Source organism: Marmota flaviventris, chromosome 10 (assembly GCF_047511675.1).
Source record: "Marmota flaviventris isolate mMarFla1 chromosome 10, mMarFla1.hap1, whole genome shotgun sequence".
NCBI classification, from domain to species: domain Eukaryota; kingdom Metazoa; phylum Chordata; class Mammalia; order Rodentia; family Sciuridae; genus Marmota; species Marmota flaviventris.
Window position 1 is genome coordinate 29915497 of NC_092507.1, and position 19958 is coordinate 29935454.

Consider the following 19958-nt stretch of genomic DNA (forward strand, 5'->3'; position numbering starts at 1 on the left):
AAAGATGGCAGTCAGGAAATAGGGACATATACCTTGGGTACTTTTGTTACTAGGATCAGTCCTTAAGGAACCAAACACTGAGGACTGTCAATTGTTTGCTGTTGCCACAGATTTACCTCCTGAGCATTTTCCCACAACTAGTGGAAACATTGGTTGCAGAATCTGGGCAACTAGATCAGCTGATCAGGAGATTGATACCAACATGTTAACAGTCCAAGAAAGGAAAGGGATATAGTAGCCAGATCACAGTTCTTCGGGTGTGTGCCAACCTCACTGAGCCCTGATTTTCCTGAGCCAGACCCAAGGTTGTCTGCTAAATGTATAAGATCTTACCATAATAGAATGCAATGGGACTTTCTGTTCAATTCACATTCAACTGTTCTGCATACCCAGCTAATCCTAAACTGCTGACTAACAGAATAAATAGGGTCTTTCCAACATATTCACATCCGGAAATTACATGCAGCAAAAACTGGAATTTATTGAATAAAACTGTCGTCAGTGACATGGGCAGCACAGAGGCAGTTTTGTGGAGATTTTTTTTCTTTATTGAGAAACTTAAGACTTGGGTACATCAAATAAAACCAATTTCAGGGGGAGGCAGGTAACGACCAAATCCCATAGTAGAAAAAAAAATTAACACTGTCTGGGCTATAGTAGAACCCAGAGAATATATTCTTATAATTGAAAAATTCTAGGCGTTTTCATAATTGACCTTTTGATACAAAATGACCTAATAAATTTGTAACTTGTGGTTCTTGATGTTGAGGTCCATAGGACAAGCTAGGAAGTCTTCAAACCTTGAGCTGATTTCCACCAGGGGTTATTTGGCTTTTGAACTCTGAAATGAAAAACACCATCACAAATAATCAAAAGAATTTTGGCAAATCTTTTTTGGCTGATAAAAGTATCCTCAACTTGGCACAGCTGAGGGCCCTTTACAAGACAACCAGTTGTCTACCTGAAGTAACTGGGGCATAAAGGATTGAAGACCGAACCCAGGGCTTTACATATGATGATGTGTTCTATTACTGAGCAACCTCTACCAATAATTATTTTTTAAAAATATTTATTTTAGTTATAGGTAGACACATCTTTATTTTAATGTGGTGCTGAGGATTGAACCCAGTGCCTCATGCATGCTAGGCAGGCACTCTACCTGAGCCAGGATCCCAGCCCCTAGATTTTTTTTGGTGTTAGGGATTGAACCCAGGGCCTTGTATCATGCAAGGCAAACACTCTACCAACTGAGCTATATATCCCCAGCTCCACCAATAATTTTTAATATTTATCTTTTAGTTGTAGTTGGGCACAATATTTATTTTTATGTGGCGCTAAGGATGGAACCCAGGGCGTTGCACATGCTAGGCGAATGTTCTATCGCTGAGCCACAATCCCAGCCCCCAATAATTAATAAAGATCTGACCAGGTGTTCTTCATGAGGAAACCATGGGATTCTCAGTGTGTTGCTATAGACTGGCCTTGAAGTCCTGGGCCCAAGTGAATCTCCTGCCTTATCTCAAGTACCTGGGCCTATGGGTGCACACTACCACACCCGGTTCTCTAAGTTTTTAATTTACAACCATTATTTTTCTTTCCATAATAACTGATCCTAATAACAGAAAGGCTTAGGTAACAGCCTGCCAAGTTTTCAGGTTATATGGCAGAAACCAGGGGTAGTGGTGCATGTCTGTAATCCTAGAGACTTGGGAAGATCTGAAGTGTAAGTCCAGCCTGGGCAACTCAGTCATATCCCATCACAAAATAAAAAGGAAAAACAACTGGGAATGTAGCTCAGTGGTAGAGCACCCCTGAATTCTAGCACAAACAAAAACTGGCAGGAAGTGAAAAAGCCAAACGTACGGTTTTTCCTCGTCTAAGAGGTAGCAGCAGCAACAGTGCCCACCTTCTGGGCAGCTTCTTTCTTGGCATGATGAGCTTGTAGAACCGCCACAGCTTCATCCACCTATGAGAAATCTCCAGGTTGTCAGTGACTCAGGCAAGCCAGCTGGCCCCTCTCTGGTGTTCAGGCCCACTGGCAGAATATAGATGATCATTGGGCTTCTGGTGCTGACAGCTTACCCACTATTCATAGCAGCAGACCCAACCACAGGTGAAACATGTCAGGGGCCACAGACGCCTCTGTTACGCATGGGTGTGCAAGTTCTCCCCACTCCCTAATCCTCCTAAGGGCTGAAGCCACAAGGTCTAAAGCAGCTCACCTTGGAGCGGAGAGACTCAGGGGACTCCAGCATGTGTAGCAGCTCAGAGTTGTCAATCTCCAGCAGCATTCCTGTGATCTTTCCAGCCAGGTTTGAATGCATTGTTTGGATAAGTGGAAACAAACGTTCGCCTGTGGGCAGGAGTTAATGAAATCTCAGTGGATAGATACTGGTGTCAAGGGCTGATCACTCTTCTGCAAGAACATGGGACACTCACCCAGCATCTGCTTCTGTTCCTGGGGTGGTGCTGCAGCAAGCATGGAGGCGGTCAGGGGCTCTTGCCCCTGCACATGGACTGCAGGCTGGGGTGCCTGGGAATAGGACAGACAGCAGGTTAGCAAGAAGAAAAGGATCATTCAACATCTTCTAACTATGTGGAAGAGAAGTGGAGGGGTAGCTATCCTTATTCTCAAGGAACTAATTTCCTTGAGAATCCTTAGGGATTTTTAGGGGTATGCTGAGGAACAGAACATAAACATACAACCATCTTCAATGAAATGGCAAGATATCAGAAGGGAAACTGGGCGGGCACAATGGCAAATGCTTGTAATCCTAGAAGACTTGGGGAGGCTGAGACAGGATTCAAAGTTTGAGGCCAGTCTCAGTAACTTAGTGACAACCTGTCTCAAAATAAAGTTAAAAAAAAAGGGGGGGGGGGCTGGGTAGTCCAGTGGCACAACATCCTTGGGTTAGATTCCCAGTACAAAAAAAAAAAAGCCTACAATGCTAGGCAAGCTTGTGCTGATGATTTGATTTACCCAGTTACCCCAAAATAAGGCCTTCTGATAAATCAGCCACAGTGAACATCTGGATAACTTTTCCCTAAAAGTTCCCTTTAGGGACAATTCTGGTACCGACAGGGCCAAAGGGTGTGAATATATAACATTTACAATTATACATATCGTCTTCATTATACCAGATATTTTTGTTGAACCAACAAGCTTTGGGGACTGTCAATATGGAACATTAATGCTAATCACAGCCCTAAAAATAGGGTCTTGTTGGCAAAAAAGACATTTTACTTAGAATTAAGCTCTGAGAAATCTTCAAGTTAGAGAATATGGGGAAGGAAGACAGCCAAAAGATCATCTGTCTACCAAGGAACTTTTAGGCCTGAAGGCTGAGTGTGGCCCCACCACAGATAATTGCTACTGATTAAAAAAAAAGTCATGCAGGGCACAATGGTGCACACCTATAATCCCAGCAATCCAGGAGGCTGAAGCAGGAGACTGCAAGTTCAAACCAGCCTCAGCAACTTAGTGAGACTCTCAAAAAAAATAAATAAATAAAAAAATAAAGGTATGTGGCTCAATGTTTAAGTGTCCCTGAGTTCAATCCCAGGTACCCCAAACCCAAAACACTCGTTGTCTTTGCTTATGTATTGAAGAGCACAGTTGTAGAAGTAGCAAATTTCAATTTAGGCAATCTAAGCTCTCACCCCTGTCCCTCAACCCCTTAATATATCTCTGAAACTGAATTATTATTTTTTTCTTTTTGAGATAAGGTCTTGCTATGTTACCTAGGTTAATCTCACTCCTGGGTTTAAGTGCTGGAGCCTCAGCCCTTAGACTATAGGATCATGCCACCATGCCCAGCTGAAGTTGAATTTCTCTTCTATAAGTTGATGTTATTTCCTGCCTTAATATCTCAAAACTTTGCAGAACAGCCAAGGATCAAACAGGCCAGTGGATGAAAAAGTTATATGAAGGCCCAAGGACCTTGTTCAGATATGTCACAAAAAGAGAGTAGAACTTCTAGCTACTAAGGAGGCTGAGGTGGGAAGATGAAAAATTCAAGATCAGTCTAGGCACTCAGCAAGACCCTGTCTCAAAAAGGGTTGGTAATGAGTGCTTGCCTATTATACCCCAGATTCCATCCCCAGTGCTGCAAAGACATGAAAACCAAAACCCAGGAAAGCACCTGTTTGCCTCCTATGGGGCTTTTCTGGGAAGAAGAATTTCAAGCCCTTTAGTGACACTACTCAAATCACCACACAGAATACACACCCTACCACAGACTGGGCAATGTGATACCCACTGCATGAACCAAAGCCAAGCATCTTTTTTTTGTGTGTATGTGTGGTGCTGGGGATTGAACCCAGGGCCTTGTGCATGAGAGGAAAGCACTCTACCAACTGAGCTGTATCCCCAGCCCAAGCATCTTTTGAAAATCAAGGAGAAATGGAGAAAACACCTCCAGCACCATTTGGTGGGCCTCACCTGCAGAGGCTGTATGGCAGGGTGAGGGCTGCGGACACTAGAGGCATATTTGTATGGTGCTACAGCCCGAGGAGCAGCAGCAGCAACTGCAGCACGTGGTGCAAGGTTTGGCACAGCTGTGGGAACACCTGTGGAAAGGACAATTACAATTAAAGCCCATCAGTCTGGTCAAAGACCCGTCAAATCCCATCGTTCCCCCTTCTGTGTGCATCCAATACCACCTCCAGACTGGCAGCTGTCAGTCAGCCCTTGCTGGGCGGCACCAGCCCCACCAAAGTCCATAGCCAAGCGGTCCGGGCACTCAGACCCTACAACAGACCAGCAAATGCACATCAGTGTTGGCAGCAGATGTCCAACTGGCCACGTCCCACGGAAGGAGAAATTCCAAAGCATGATCACACGACACATCACACATGGGGGCCACTACTGCTACTTTCAGGGTTGAGCCAAAGAATAACATACAACTCCGTCCACATTTTGTAATGCAGGACTTACTCTGTAAAAAAGTTTCATTGTCCCCCCACCCTACTCTACCAAAAAACAGGCTGTCTCTCTGTAGTCATCCAGCTAGCAAACTTCTAAAATTAATCTTCTCATGAGTACCAATCAGTAAAGAATGTTAAATGTAACCAGCACACCTAGAACTCACATCAGTTCTCTGTTCCTGAATCAAGTACCTACCTAAGCACACAGCTAAGATGACAGAACCAGGACTCAAAAAAAATTTGAGCCCAACAAACTGACCAAGTGAAGGAAGAGCTAGCCATCCTGACTCCCTCCTCCCCAGGCCACTCTCCTATAGGCCAGTTTGCTCACCGACTCTCTGAGTGGTAGTAGGAAGGCCACGAGAGGCCGGAGCATTACCAGTTGGAGCCAGATGGCGAAGAGTTGGACGAGGCCCAGACTGACGTATAGCACTTGGCATTCCTTGGAAGCCTGGTGAGAAGATTAAAAGCGCTTACCACTGATAAGCAACAATGACCAAAAGCCAGGCTATGCCCTAGAAGGGACAAGTGCAAGAAAGGCAGGTAGACCAGGATAGGCATGATATATCCTAGGTGACCAAATCACTGTTTTCCACCACCTACCTTGAGGTCTCCCACCTTGTTGCCAGCGTGGATTAGGCCTCATCTGTGCTAACTGGTTAGGTGTGTAATACGGAGGTCTTCCTTGAGCCTGTAAGGAATTTATATTACAGGCCTGAACCAACATTAGAAGAAAACAAAAAAAAAACAAACCTCATCTCATTTTATCTCACCTTACAACTCAACCTTAGCCTACTATTCGGAATAAAGCCTACTCAAAGCCTGAAGAGTCAGTTAGTGGGAGCAGTTTTTACCCTACCTCTGCTACTGGGTGTATATGTGTATGACCATGGGTAAGTACTTTCTCATTTTATTTGAAGAGTCTTTATTGACTTCTAGAGTTCCAGTATCCAAAATCCCTTCTCTCCAACTACTGCAAACAGTCATGATCACAGGGCAGACCCACCTGTGGAACTGCTGGCACAAAGTAGCCACCAGCTGCAGGCTGGAACTGATTTAAGATGGCATTGGCAGGGAGTGCTCTCATCCCAGCTACCCGCTGCATATACTGGTTGGTCAGGTGAGCCTTTCTCTCTTCCTTCCTCTGGGCCAAGGCAACATACAGTGGCTTGGAGCCCACAATGCGTCCATTCATTTCAGTGACTGCTTTGGTTGCCTCTTCAGGAGATGAGAAGCAGACGAACCCAAACCCTTTGCTTCTTCCATCCTCCAGCATTACCTACAAATGAGACCAGCTACTGGTTTATGTGTTGGGGATGAGGAGGGACAGCGTCAACAGGCTTGTTCTTCACAATAGTCAAAAATCCTGGACTGTGCTGCTAAGTTACCATCTAAGCCAGAGAGAGTTCAACCCTGGCCCAGGATGTACCTGAAGCGAACATCACAACTTAGGCTTTTTCCTTTCTTTTTTTTTTTTAAACATCCCCAGGTAAGCTAAAGTTCCCCAACTATGATGTGGCTAATGGTAAAACTGGGAACCTAAACATGTTTCCTAATTCTATGAGACATCTTGACAATAGTGCTGAGCAATTTATTTGTAGAATTCATCCAGTCCAAAACCTTGGTGGACAAAACCTGAACAGGCTCTCTTGGTTAGGAAAATGCTTTGAAATATCACATGTGGGCAATTATAAAACTTCCAGGTTACCAATGACTGCCACCTAATAGTGGCACTCAATGGGAATAATACAAAATTAGCTAGGAGTCAAACAGGGTTTCACCGAGTTGCTGAGGGCCTCGCTGAATTGCTGAGGCTAGCTTTGAACTCACAATCCTCCTGCCTTAGCCTCCCGAGCTGCTGGGATTACAGGCGTGAGCCATGGCACCAACTTGTTAGTATCAGTATCAGAGTTCACAGCATGGAGAGCCTCCCAAAGTAGAAGGCATGAAAGTTAATGCATATATCAATCCAACAACTTTCTTCCAACAACTTTCTATCAATGAGATGGGCAATAAGGTGTGTATAAACAATGCCCTACCGTGATCTTGAAAATGGGGCCCCAGAACTAAGACAGAATGCTTTTTTTTTTTTACAATTGTCAATCTGCCTACCGTAGAGATAAGCAAGTAAAGACTATTATGCTCTGCACTGATAGGGGACATTCAAGCGGGTGAGACAAACCCAGAGTTGACCTTTATCAGCCTGTCTCACCTGAAGGACTTTGGGATCATAACCTGATGTAGATACTGTCCTGCCTGATAATAGATGCAGCAGATGACACAAACTTTTAGATATCAGTCTCTGTCACACTCTCAAAGTGCCAAGGACATGCAGCACACATCCCCAGGTGGCCAACATTCTCTTGCTCAGAGATTCAATTTTTTTTTTAAATTAAGTTTTAAACTCAGCCCCTTAACTGATATGATCTTTAAAGAATATATCAAGCAAATGATACACATTATAAAGCATGAAAAACCAAACTTTTCACTCCCTTTCCTTCTAAGTAAAACCACAGGAAAGTTCCCAACTCCAGCTCCAGAATCTTCAAAATACCTTCATCCTCAAGGAGAAAATGTGGCAGAGTTGTAGAGACAGGTCCCAAGACAAATGGAAAACAACCTGTCTGGATATCCTCTGCTCATAGTGTAGCACCATCTGTCCCCAGACCAGCACGAAGCAGCAGGAATGGGAAAGATCGGGTGCTTGAGGGCTGGAGGGAGCCATCACACTCCAGTGCTGGGAGACGGTGTAATATTAACCTAATGAAATGTCATTCTGCAGAGCATTATTCAGTAGGGTAACTGAAGGGGAAGAGGAGCTTGCTAGAATAATGTGATTGCTCTCTGAACTATCAACTCAATTGAAACTCTTCAATGAAACAAATGCCAACAAACCTGTAAGAGAATATTCTGCTCATCCCTTCAACTCTATGCTAGGGTTTGAATCCAGGATCTCATGCATGTGCTGCAAAGGCTATGCCACTGAGCTACATCCCAGGAATACTCTGTATTCAGTCCTCAAATCTCACACTAAAATACCTTAGCACTGGTGATTGATCCAAAAGGAGAAAACTCTTTCCTTAATTTCTCATCATCAATGGTGTCATCCAAGTTCTTAATGTAGAGATTCACCCCCTAAAGGAGAAGAATCATGTTAGTTGCACTTCTACATCAGATTCTAAGACAGTGGTTTACAAATTGTGATCCCTTGACCCAGCAGCAGCACCAGCATCTTGGGGAACTTGTTAGAAAAATGAAAATACTTGGGCCTAACCCTAAACCATGCATTAGGCTCCATAGTTAGAACCAAACAATCTGTGTTTTAACAAGTTCTGCAGATGATTCTGGTGCTAGCCCAAAGTTGAGAAATTATTTCCCTAAGACTTAATAGGCCCATCAATGCATTCACTTTTTATCCTTCCCCACAGGGACTTTGGCTGACCACTTATCTCTCAGCCATCATTCCAAAGGGCCATTTTTAAGGAGCCTACAGTTAAGAGCAAATAACTTTTCTGTGCTGGAGATCAAACATAGTGCCTCACACATGGTAGGCAAAAGCCCTACCACTGAGCTACATCCAAAAAATAACAAGCTGAGGCTTCTGAAATAGAGAAGCCCCTAAATAAATTATCTTTTGCCCCTGTTCAACAATTCTTGTCCTATCTGGTAGTTCCATATTCTTGAAGAAGTGTAGACTCCAAGGCCCCAAAGAGAGTCTGATAAAGCTGGCTTTACAAATATTGCATACTAAACATTTGTAGGCTGGTCCAACACCACCTCACCTGGTATCGACTAATTCTCTCCTGTTTGAGCTGCTCAAATTTCCTTTTTAATTCAGCCTGGCGTTCTACTTTCTTCTGTGCACGGCCTACGAATATGACTTTCCCACTGATTTCTTTTCCATTCATCTCTTCTACAGCCTAGAAAGGAAATGCCCATCCTTAAAACCAAGTTGCAGAGGAAAAATGCCTTGCTGGGGAATGGTTTTTGTTTTTTTCAAGTGGTACTAGGGGTTGAACCCATGAACATTTTCCTGAGCTATATCCCCAGCCCTTTTTTGAGATAGGGTTTCACTAAATTGCTGAGGTTAGTTTTGAATTTGATTCTCCTGCCATAACCTCCCAAGTAGTTGGAATTATAAGCTTGTACCATTGCTTGTGGCTATTTTGGAGATAATTAAGTCCACGTACTGAGAGAAAACCTTTCTTACAGGACTAAAATTAATTTCACCCCATTTTAAAGCCAGCTAAAGGAATCTAAATTCCTCATTTGTTAAAAGAGGTTAATATCTAAGTGGTAGGTTACTGGTCCAGATAATATAAAGTGGGCGATGACAATACAGTAGTACAAATACAAACATGGTGGCATGATCACAGGTTGATATTCTGGTTGTCACTAAAAATTTCTCAGGTTCTTTTGTGGGCATTTATTGAAGTGATATATACGGAGAGCCTATCAAATTGCTTTGCTCCTAAGTAGCTGCTGTGCTGTAATCAGCTCAACTCTCTGGGTTTTAGTTCCCTCACCTAGGAATGGGAAAAAAACACCTGCCTTATTTTTTCAAATGATATGCAAGTGCTTTGTAACTAGGTAAACAATGTATAGGTAGAAACCCCTAGATACCCTAGAGTACAATAGCTGCATTCAATTCACTGCTACTCAGACATTCCTGCTCTACAATAAGCTAAGCAACACCCTGTCCACACTCTGGATTCACCTCCTACAAATTCTTCCCAACCATTGTGGTACTCTCACCTTATTGGCATCTTCATGTTTTTCGTAACTCACAAAGCCAAAGCCTTTGGATTTTCCACTGGGATCTCTCATCACCTTCACACTTAGGGTCTTACCTGTTCCCCAAAAAACAGAACTATTAGTGAAACCATCTCTACTACAGCTTAAGGAAACAAAGCAGCTCTCTAGGAACTTGAACCAAACCTTTGACTAAACCTAGATGGATCTAAGACAGAAAGAGACACCATGCCTACTCTTCTAATTCTTTCTGACCTAGTAGCTAAGATGATTGTAGAGACAGAAGGAGAAAGGATAAAGCAAAGGCCTGGATCTATCTCTATATCCACTTTATCACAGATAAGTGTTTTATTTCTGGGTCTGAGTGCTTTGTCTCTTAAGTAAACTTAAAATGATTCTAGGGCTGATAGACTACCTAAAGGAACAAGTGGGGGCAAGGACCCCAACTTACCAAATTGGCTGAACAGCTCTTTTAGATTCTCATCATCTATTTCTTCCCCAAAGTTTTTGATATAAACATTGGTGAATTCCTTAGCTTTGGCTCCAAGTTCAGCTTCCCGCTCTTTTCGAGACTTGAATCTGCCCACAAACCTACAAAGAAACCATGAAAAATAGTGATCACCCAGGAGAAAAAAATATGGCTTCCTGGGGCCCAAAGGAATGCAGGTTAAAGGCTGACAGGAGAGGTTAAAACACATGAGGTCCCCATCCACCACCAAGAGAAGCTCAGAGATGTCCCAAGTCCCCAGCAGAAAGAGAAAGAGACAGGACTACCCTGCGAGGACCAGCCCCAGGGCTCCTGGCTCAGACCAGGGCTACTCCTACCACATCATACTGCCTTCGTGAAGAAACCTGACGACCAGGTTTTAAAAACGTCATTTCTGTGCATCTATGTAAATGCATAGAAAAGGTCTGGAAGGACATAAACCAAACTGTTAACAGTGGTTAGTCTTAGGAGTGAGATTGTTGGAGTGAAGAGCTAACCTTGGTGGGATTTTTTTTTGGCAGTACTGGAGACTGAACCCAGGGGAACTCTACTACAACTGAGCTATATCCACAGCCCTTTTTTTCTTTTTAAAAATGAGACAGTGACTTGCTAAGTTACCCAGGTTGGCCCAGAACCTGCAATCCTCCTGCCTCAGCCTTAAATTGCTGGGATTACAGGTATGTGTCACCACATCCACCCAATCTTTCCTTTTTACTGCATTCATTTTGGTGTACTCAATAAAAAAAAAAATATCTCTGTACATTGAACATTTTTCTGTTTCTTTCTAGTGATACCTGTACAACCCCCACTAAGCACAGAGACATTATAAACAACCAATCTTCTGGTCTATTCAACACCAAAGGACAGAGATGACTTTCGCTTGTAAGAGCCAAGGTGTATAGTCCCTTCTCTTCCCCGCATGGCTGAGTCCCCTCTCCACATTCCACAGTAATAACCACACCAGAGCAACAAGATGTGTTATGAAGTGTCCACAAAGGAATGGGGTTTTTCTTTGTAACCAAATTTAAGTATCACTGTGGAGCCAGCCTTAGTCAGTCATAGGTTAAGAGAATGGAAAACTAGAAGGACAATTTGGCATCAACAACCAGAGACCCATGAACAGAACTGAGTCAAAGGACAGCCAAGGTCGCAAAGCTAGTATACAGCTCCTGGCCAGCCCAGGGCCCTCTCCACTCTGCTGCTGGCCAAGGCCCCTGCTCAGAGTGGGCTTAGAGCTGCCTTCCAGCCAGCCCCAGTTGCCGATGCTCACAAAACCCACAGACGGATGCCTTTAAGGGGAGAGGCGGCAGGCAGGCCATGGCTTGGGCAGGGAGCCCACCTTGGCGAGTCAAAAGAGCTGCCATGGCTCAGGCAGGGAGACTCACCAGCCCTGGAGTGGAGAGGTAGGAGCAGGCCACACTTGGGCCGAGAGAACCAGTAGCCGCCTTGTGTGTGCCAGTTAATACCGAGGTGGGGCCACGGCTGGCTCATGCGATGGTTGTTGCTCCAGACTGGGACACTCACACTTTGCGGTCATTGAGGAGCATGCCATTCATCTTCTCGATGGCCTTGTCGGCAGCCTCTTGGGTCTCGAAGTGGACAAAGGCATAACCCTTAGAGCCGTTCTCATCACACACTACCTGTGTCAAAAGAAAAGGCAGACCACTTTAGCACCACTTATCAGCTCCAGAGATGCTTGCATGGTCCAAGGCAGCCAACTCTATCAGCTATGCTCTAACATTTAGCCCAGGACCAGGAACCTTGCAATGTACACTACTTACAAATGGTTACTGCCAGTAGGCTGCTTCTGTTTCCAAATAATGATCTCTTGTTCACTTTCATTAGAAGAATTTTAGTTTTGTGTAGGGTCAAGCATATAAACCATCATTATGTATGTTTCACAAAGCACTCCACATAAACAGAAGGCAGGCACAGTAGTGCACACCTGTACTCCCAGACTTGGGAGGCCAAGGGAAGATGACTGCAAATTTGAGACTAGCCTAGGTAATTTAGTGAACCCCGTGTCAAAATAAAAAATAAAGGCTGGAGACAGCCAGGCACAGTGGTATACATCTCCAAACCTAGTGACTCAAGAGGCGAGCCTGGGAAGCTCAATGAGCCCCTGTATCAAAGAGAAATAAAAAGGGCTGGGGATGCCAGGTGCAGTGGTACACGCCTGTAATCCCAGTGGCTTGGGAGGCTGAGACAGGAGGACCACGGGTTCAAAGCCAGCTTCAGCAATGGTGAGGCGCTAAGCAACTTAGACCCTGTCTAAATAAAATACAAAATAGGGCTGGGGATATGGCTCAGTGATTGAGGGCCCCCGAGTTCAATCCTGAGTACCAAAAAAAAAAGGTAAAGAGGAGGCTGAATTTATGATTTTAAAATGGTTTAAGTAGAGCTTCCAGGAGAACACACACTTCTCAGGTCATCACGTTTCCCTTATTCAAAACAAAAACATTTTGAGCTTCTAAAGCTAGAAAACAGAAAAGAATTTTCAGGATAAGGAAAGAATAAATGAACCAGAAAGCACCCACTGGTTATACTGGATTGTGCCCCAACATTAAACATTCAGAACTTTAAAAATTCCATTTCTAGCACTTTGAAAATTATCATATACCCCCTTGACCCCAATCCCAAGCTAGCTTCCCATTTGGTATTTTAAGAGTCAATTATTCCACTGAAATCATTTTATCCATGCTTACCTTGCAGGACAGAATGTTCCCAAAAGCAGAGAAAGTATCATAAAGTGCCTTGTTATCTATAGATTTGTCCAGATTCTTGATGAAGACGTTTCCCACACCAGATTTTCTCAAAGAGGGATCCCTCTGAGACCACATGATCCGGATTGGCTTTCCCTTAATCACATCAAAGTTCATGGTGTCCAAGGCCCGCTCAGCTAGAATAGAGAAACGCATTTTAATCAAGGATGTAAAACATCAACTCCGGTGACTGCCATAAGATTACAAGGACAGATTACACTAATGTTTTTCTAGGTAATCACTGACAAAAGTCAACCCTGCTGAAACAGCCTTCAAAGCCACCAAGATCAGATACGACATCACTTTTGACTAAGCTTTATCATTTATAGAGACTTTGCAGCCTATGTCCACAGTGACTCAGGTAGGATGATTGTAATTATCATGATTGAACCCAGGGTCTGGTGCACGGTAGGCAAGTGCTCTGCAGGATGGCTAAGTTGTGCAGCTAACTATAGTATTTAAAAAATTATCATTTTCTGATACCATCCCTGAATTCAGTCCAGCTTCTTTAGTGTACTTGAAATTAAACCCAGGGCTTTCCCCATGGTAGGCAAGCATTCTACCACTGAGCTACATTCCTGGTCCTTTTTAAAATAGCTGGGATTACAGGTGTGTGCCACTGTGTCTGGTATCAGCCCAGTTCCTTAACAGTTTCAATTTCAGGAGGGCCTATACTCGATGGGGTCTAGGCCTTTGGACGCATTAATCTAAGTTCTATGGATTCTAGGAATTCAACTGCCCTCGTGACCGCATTCTCCATCCATTACATTGGGCATTTCCTTAGCTTCCAAATCAAGATCGTGTAAAGGACCAAAGGCTATATATATGTGCGTGTTTATGTTACATCACCTGAATGCCAGAACACTTCCTTCCCTTCATTGGTGGCAACTTGTCCTTGTTATCTCAGTGACTGCACTGAATAAATGACATCACCCAGAACCCCTTCCACAAAGGAATTAAAGGAGTGCAGGAAATTATTCCTTGCCTCAAAGTATTTCATTTAAAAAGGGGACAAAACTCCAACTCTGCCCCCCTACAGGTTCATCTGTCCAATCAACAAAAAGGAATCTTTTCACTCATTTCCAACAATTTTCCACCTTCCTCAGAAGGTGCGCACATTTGTATGGGGGATGACTGGGGAAGGGGAGACAACAGGACAGATCCAAGCCAGAAAAGTCCAGGTACAGACAAGTTTGCTTGGTGGTAGCCATCTGATAAATTCACCATGGGACCTCAAACTACTTTGTTAATTAGCAGTAAAGGAACTCATTCCAACACAGGTCCTGGTCTATTCCCAGACAGTACTGCATAGGGCAAGTCTGGCTAAGTCTGACAAATTTGGCTACACTTATTTATAGCATGGAGAAGTCCTACAGAGGTATGTGTTGGCAGACACACTGACCAATGGCTTCTGCTATCTTCAAGTGACAGGACTTTTATTCAGAAGAGCCAAGGAGGCAGGCAACAGCTATCTTACCCAATACCCCACCTCAGAAGTCACGTTCAGCTACCTCCTTTGTGTTCCAAAGACATAACTCAGCTCAGAGTACACTGGATTGACAGTAAGCAGCAATATTTTGTCAACTAGTCCAATTCTCTGTTCTCAGCTATAAGCTGGGCAAGTAACATTCTCTGCATCATGGACAGTGAACAAAGTAGGGACAAAAATAACAGGGACCTGAAGATCCTTTGACACAAAATGGCTTGTTTCTCCCAGTAATGGTCTCTGCAGTTGTTCCCTTTTAATCTGGAGTCACGTGCAGCCTCTGATTAAATTTCCTCTGGGATCACTTGTGCCATGCCTGCAGCATACCTCTCCACTGCTCAGACAATCTGGGTGGCAGAACTCTGCACTGGGAGTCCCTACCTGAACTCCAACTTTTTTGCAGTTCCTTTTCCTTCACTGGAGTCTTATTTTCTTCAGATAGGATGAAGTAAAAAGATTTTTGACAAGAGTAAGGAGCTGGCCCAGCACAAGTAGTACTGGTGGCACCAACTTAAGCTCCTTGAGGCTAATGTACAAGATTGTTTCCTTTGCTTCCTATTTGCCCTAAGCCATCCCTTATCAGCACAAAATCAAGTTAAAGGTGGGAGGGGCTAGCAGTGTTGCAATCTGAAACTTCTGCAGGGCACTATTTTTTAATAGGCCTGTGTTTGAGGGGCACGTGCCCATGACCACTGGCCAGGCCAGGGAGGTTCTGCAACCGCTCAACCTAACTTGGACAGAACCAGACATACGGGAATAACAAAAATCACTTCATTCAGATACGGATTTACAGCTTCCTAGCATTCCCAACCACCACCATTACCACCATTAGTCAAGGTCATCTAGTTGGCAAGTGGTGGAATCAAGACTGAAACTCTGGCTGTGGAAACAAGCCAAGCTATGTGCTCAATACCTGCATCCTGCTTCCCACTATGGCTTCTGTGGCAATATGCTGTCCTGATGCCCCCTCCCTGGCCAGAGGGCCCTCCTTAGAAGATGACCCTTAATGTCCCCCGAGAGCCTACGAATGTGTAGGCTCGACTTCTACTCACCGTCGGCTGGCTGCTGGAAGTTGACGTAGGCATAACCCAGGGAGCGGCGGGTGATCATATCGCGGCAGACCCGGATGGACAGCACAGGCCCGGCAGGACTGAACTTTTCGTACAGCATGGCCTCGGTGACGTCCGAGTGCAGGTCGCCCACGTACAGGGAGGCCATGGGGTAGCTGCTGGCGGCAGCGTTCATCTCCCCGCCCCCCACCACCCCGAGCCCCGCCAGGAGGACTTCTTACGGGGCCCACCGCAGGACAAAAGGGGCTTCTCTCGGAGCCGTGGCCCACGCCGCGGCTCACAGGTGGCACAGAGCGAGGCTGGGAAGAAGCTGCGGCAGGGAGGCTCAGAGGCAGGACGAGAGAGTTCGGGCAGCTCACACGGGACCGCAAAACCTCAGACAAAGGCTCTCAAAAACAATATGGCCCTCTCCGGGAGTTTGTAGTTTCCAGCTGTCCTGGCTCGAAGCTCCAAATTCCAAAAATTAAGGGGGAAAAAAAGTGGGGAATCCCCTTCCTTGGGGTCAAAAATTCTTCAAGAGGCAGCCAGATGCTACCCACGGCGGCCTTGGGGACACGCGTTTCTCGATAAATATAGGCCCCGGGCTCCCGGAGGTTTAAGATTACAACAGCCAGGGAAGAGGGAAACTGAATCTTTGCGGGTGCCGACTCGGCCAGCCCCGGGCGGGAGGCGGCGGCGAAGGGCAGCACGGACACGTGGTGCGCCGGCCGGCGGCGGGGGCGAGGGCGCGGGGCTGCCACGCGGCGCGGACGCACGGACGGACGGACGGACGGACTGACGGAGGCGCGCGGACGCGGCAGGCCCTGCGCGCGGGCGGGCGGGCTGCTCACCACCGGACCGACGGACGGACACCGACGGACGCAGAGCGCGGCGGCGGCGGGCGCGGGCAGGCCGGAAGCGTGCGAAAGTGACTTCCCCGCGGGCTCTCCGAAGAGGACTCGCTTTTTCTTTTCTTTTTTTTTTTTTTTTTTTTAAGGTTTTGAAGCGTTTTCAGGTTTTTTTTATCTTTTTCTCTTTTTTGCTTCAGGCTACTGAGCCCGAAAGCGGCGCAGGCGGCGGCGACCCGGGGCGGAGAGAGGCGGCTGGGGCAGCCACCGCTCCATTTATACCCGCCCGCCCCGGGCGCTGCTGGTCGAAGGGCGCCTCGCGACCTGGGCGCAGTCGTGCCCGCCCACTCGGCCCGGGGGCCCGAGGCGGGGCGGCCACGCGAGAGCGACCCGGTGGGGCCGCGCAGCGCCACAGCGACCCCTGGCGCGAGGAGGACCGCCCTGTTGGCGTCTTCGGAAGACCCCAGGGCCTCTTTCCCGAATGGAGAGATTAAAATGCCCCTCCCGCCGTCATCCGGGAATAGGACCCAAAGGTGACCTACCCCTCCCAAACGCTTGTTTAAAACATCCATGGAATGCATAATTGTAACATAAAGGGACATGAAATAAATTTCAATGAAATAAGAGGGCTCAATATGTAAATGTTCGGGCCCAAATACACAAGCAGATATACTGAAGTATTCAGAATACCATGACCTTGAGGTAGCATGGTAGAGGGCGCTAGAAATGCTGTAATTTTTTTATAGGATGAGATTTTTTGGATAAAATAAGCAAATTTTGGTAAGGCTTGGATAAAACAAAGCAGAATTATCTCTCCTGTTTACACGCCAGTGGCATTCATGGAGATCGTTTGTACTTAAGGATTCAAAAAATACTTTTTGTTTCTCTGTAAAAGATTAATGCACAGGCTTGGGTAATTATAAAGTGATTTTTTTGGTCTAGTGAAGGTCTAGCATGTCATTTGAAAGTCATGTTACCTTATGGGACTATGTTACATGGGACTGTCTCCAGATTCCGCCCCCCCCCCCACCTCACCTTTTAAAATTTTTTTTTATTGTAGATGAACGCAATGCATTTATTTATTTTTACTTGGTGCTGAGGATCGAACCCAGTGCTTCACATGCGCTAGTGCTCTACACTGGGCCACAACCGCTGCCCCCAGATCCCTTTCTTTATAAATGCCAGGAACTGCCTTCCCATCTTCCTGACAACCAAAACCAGATATTATAAAAAGGCACACAGATATTCCCCTTGAAAATCACTTAAGTAAATGAATGAAGAAATATACATATTATATACTCATTCATTCAGTGTAATAAATGGCTTATTTATTACAGGCTACTGAGCCCGAAAGGCGCAGGCCGCTTTCTGTGCCAATATGAGGGGTAACATAGTGAACAAGACAGAGGAAGTCCCTCATGGAGTTTACAATCTTTTCTTCCTTTCTTTTTCCCATCCCCAATACTGGGGAATGAACCCAGTGTGGCACTTTACCACTGAGCTCACTAAACTGCTGAGGCTGACATCAATTTGTGACCTTACCCTTCCATGGAGTTCATATTCTAGTGTTTTTTTAGTTTTGTTTTGTTTTAGTACCAGGGATTGAACTCAGGGGTGCTCTGAAGGGAAATTGAGAAACGAGACATCGGTAAGCCAGAAATGAAAGACAGAGACCACGAGAGTTTATTTGTCAGAGCTGACAAATAAAGGTCATTTCTCTATAGGAGAGAGAGGCAAAATAGGCTCAGGTTCTGGGATTTTTATAGGGGATGCTCAAGAATCAGAGCTGAGAGGGTCCTAATGCAGGCAGTTAGGGGTTGGGGAGGGCTTGGGTGGGGAAAGCGAAACTTTTTCCTTAAAATGGTGGCTGTCATTTAAGATGGCCATCCAGATGCTAAGCAAGGACCCTATATGCTCGGTCACTGAGCCACATCCCCAACCTGTTTTTTATTTTTTCATTTTATTCATTTATTGGTACCAGGAATTGAACTCGGGGGCACTTGACCACTGAGCCACATCCTCGGCCCTATTTTATATTATATTTAGAGACAGGGTCTCACTGAGTTGCTTACTGCCTAGCTGTTGCTGAGACTGGCTTTGAACTTGTGCTCCTCCTGCCTGGGATTAAGGCATGTGCCAATCCCCCTCACGGAATCCCAGTAGGAAGTATATTAAACCAAGAAACTATGCTCATGCTGGTGACTCATGCTTTTAATCCCAGTAGTAGGGGAGGTCAAGGCAGGAGGATCACAAATCCCTGGCCAGCCTACCTCTAAGCAATTTAGCAATTTGAGGCTGGCTTTGAACTCATGATTCTACTGTCTCAGCCTCCCAAGCCTCTGGGATTACAGGTATGTACCATGGCACCTGGCTCCATCAACATCTCAAAATAAAAAATAAAAAAGTCTGGGGATGTAGCTCAGTGAAAAAGGGTCCCTATGTTAAATTCTCCCCTCCCCCCAAATAAAAAAAAATTGATGGAGTGCTCCTTCTATATTTAGATCCCCTCCCATTTGAAGACCATCCATTGGCCTTAAGTGGTCTGCTAGCACTTTTAATCATTATCTCACCATCCTGTTATCCTGTCTTGGAGGCTTTTACTACTAACTGAAATTATGTTCCTATAAAATTGAATATTGCCTGGCCTGGTGGAGCACACCTGTAATCCCAGTGACTCAGGGAGGCTGAGGCAGGAGGATTGAAAGCTCAAAGTCATCCTCAGCAATTTAGGGAAGATCTAAGCAACTTAGTGAGACCCTGTCTCAAAATAAAATATAAAAAAGACTAGGGAAGTGGCTCAGTGGTTAAGTGCCTTGGGTTCAACCCTTGAAAAAAAAAGTTGAGCATCCTTAACCCAAAAATCTGAAGTCAAGAATATTCCAAAATTGGAAACTTTTTAAGTACCTATATGACCCACAAGTGGTGCACCCAACCTCATGTGACAGGTCAGAGTCAGAAGGCAGGCATACAATTATCTTAATTATCTTCAGGGGTTGGGGTTGTGGCTCAGTGGTGGAGCCCTTGCCTAGCATGTGTGCGGCACTGGGTTCAATTCTCAGCACCACATATAAATAAATGAATAAAATAAAGTTCCATTAACATCTTTTTTTGTATCAGGGGTTGAATTCAGGAGCACTCAACCACTGAGCCACATTCCCAGCCCTATTTTGTATTTTATTTAGAGACAGGATCTCACTGAGTTGCTTAATACCTCACTTTTGCTGAGGCTGGCTTTGAACTCATGATCCTACTGTCTCAGCCTCCCAAGCCTCTAGGATTACAGGTATGTACCATGGCACCTGGCTCCATCAACATCTTAAAATCTTTTTTTTTTTAAATTATCTTCATCTGGGAAAGTGGCGTATGCCTATAGTCTCAGCTACCTATTGAGGCTGAGGAAGGAGGTTCCCAAGTTTGAGGTCAGCCTGGGCAACTTAGGGAGACCCTGCCTCAAAATAAAAACAAAGGATTGGGGAATATAGCTCAGCGATAGAGCCACTTGCCTAGCATATGTGAGGCCCTGGGTATGATGCAATGCAATGCAAATAAAAGACTTGGGTTCTATCCCTAAAATAGCTCATTAGGTATACACAAATATTCCAAAATCTGAAAAAAAAAAAAAACCCTAATCCAAAACCCTTTTTTTTT

General features: G+C 45.1%; 1 protein-coding gene and 1 non-coding gene across 7 annotated transcripts; both read right to left on the reverse strand.

Moving 5' to 3' along the window:
• Window positions 1-461: 461 nt before the first annotated feature.
• Window positions 462-16590, reverse strand: Pabpc4 (poly(A) binding protein cytoplasmic 4). Of its 6 annotated transcripts, none has more exons than XM_071617720.1 (16): window positions 15466-16590; window positions 12871-13064; window positions 11690-11805; window positions 10130-10269; window positions 9682-9776; window positions 8709-8846; window positions 7966-8061; window positions 5933-6205; window positions 5545-5617; window positions 5258-5377; window positions 4663-4749; window positions 4442-4569; window positions 2440-2533; window positions 2223-2353; window positions 1864-1966; window positions 462-841 (listed from the first exon to the last, which is right to left on the reverse strand). In XM_071617720.1, exons 1-15 carry the CDS (start codon window positions 15656-15658, stop codon window positions 1877-1879), a joined length of 1968 nt encoding a protein of 655 aa, XP_071473821.1. In that variant the 5' UTR covers window positions 15659-16590; the 3' UTR covers window positions 462-841; window positions 1864-1876. The 6 variants fall into 6 exon arrangements, with proteins under 6 accessions (XP_071473821.1, XP_071473822.1, XP_027781479.2 ...); XM_071617721.1 differs by having other exon boundaries at window positions 5306-5377; window positions 15466-16589; XM_027925678.2 differs by having other exon boundaries at window positions 5306-5377; window positions 5530-5617; window positions 15466-16588.
• Window positions 7498-7630, reverse strand: LOC114084673 (small nucleolar RNA SNORA55). Its single transcript, XR_003581359.1, has one exon. It is a non-coding gene; the product is annotated as a small nucleolar RNA SNORA55 (small nucleolar RNA).
• Window positions 16591-19958: the final 3368 nt, after the last annotated feature.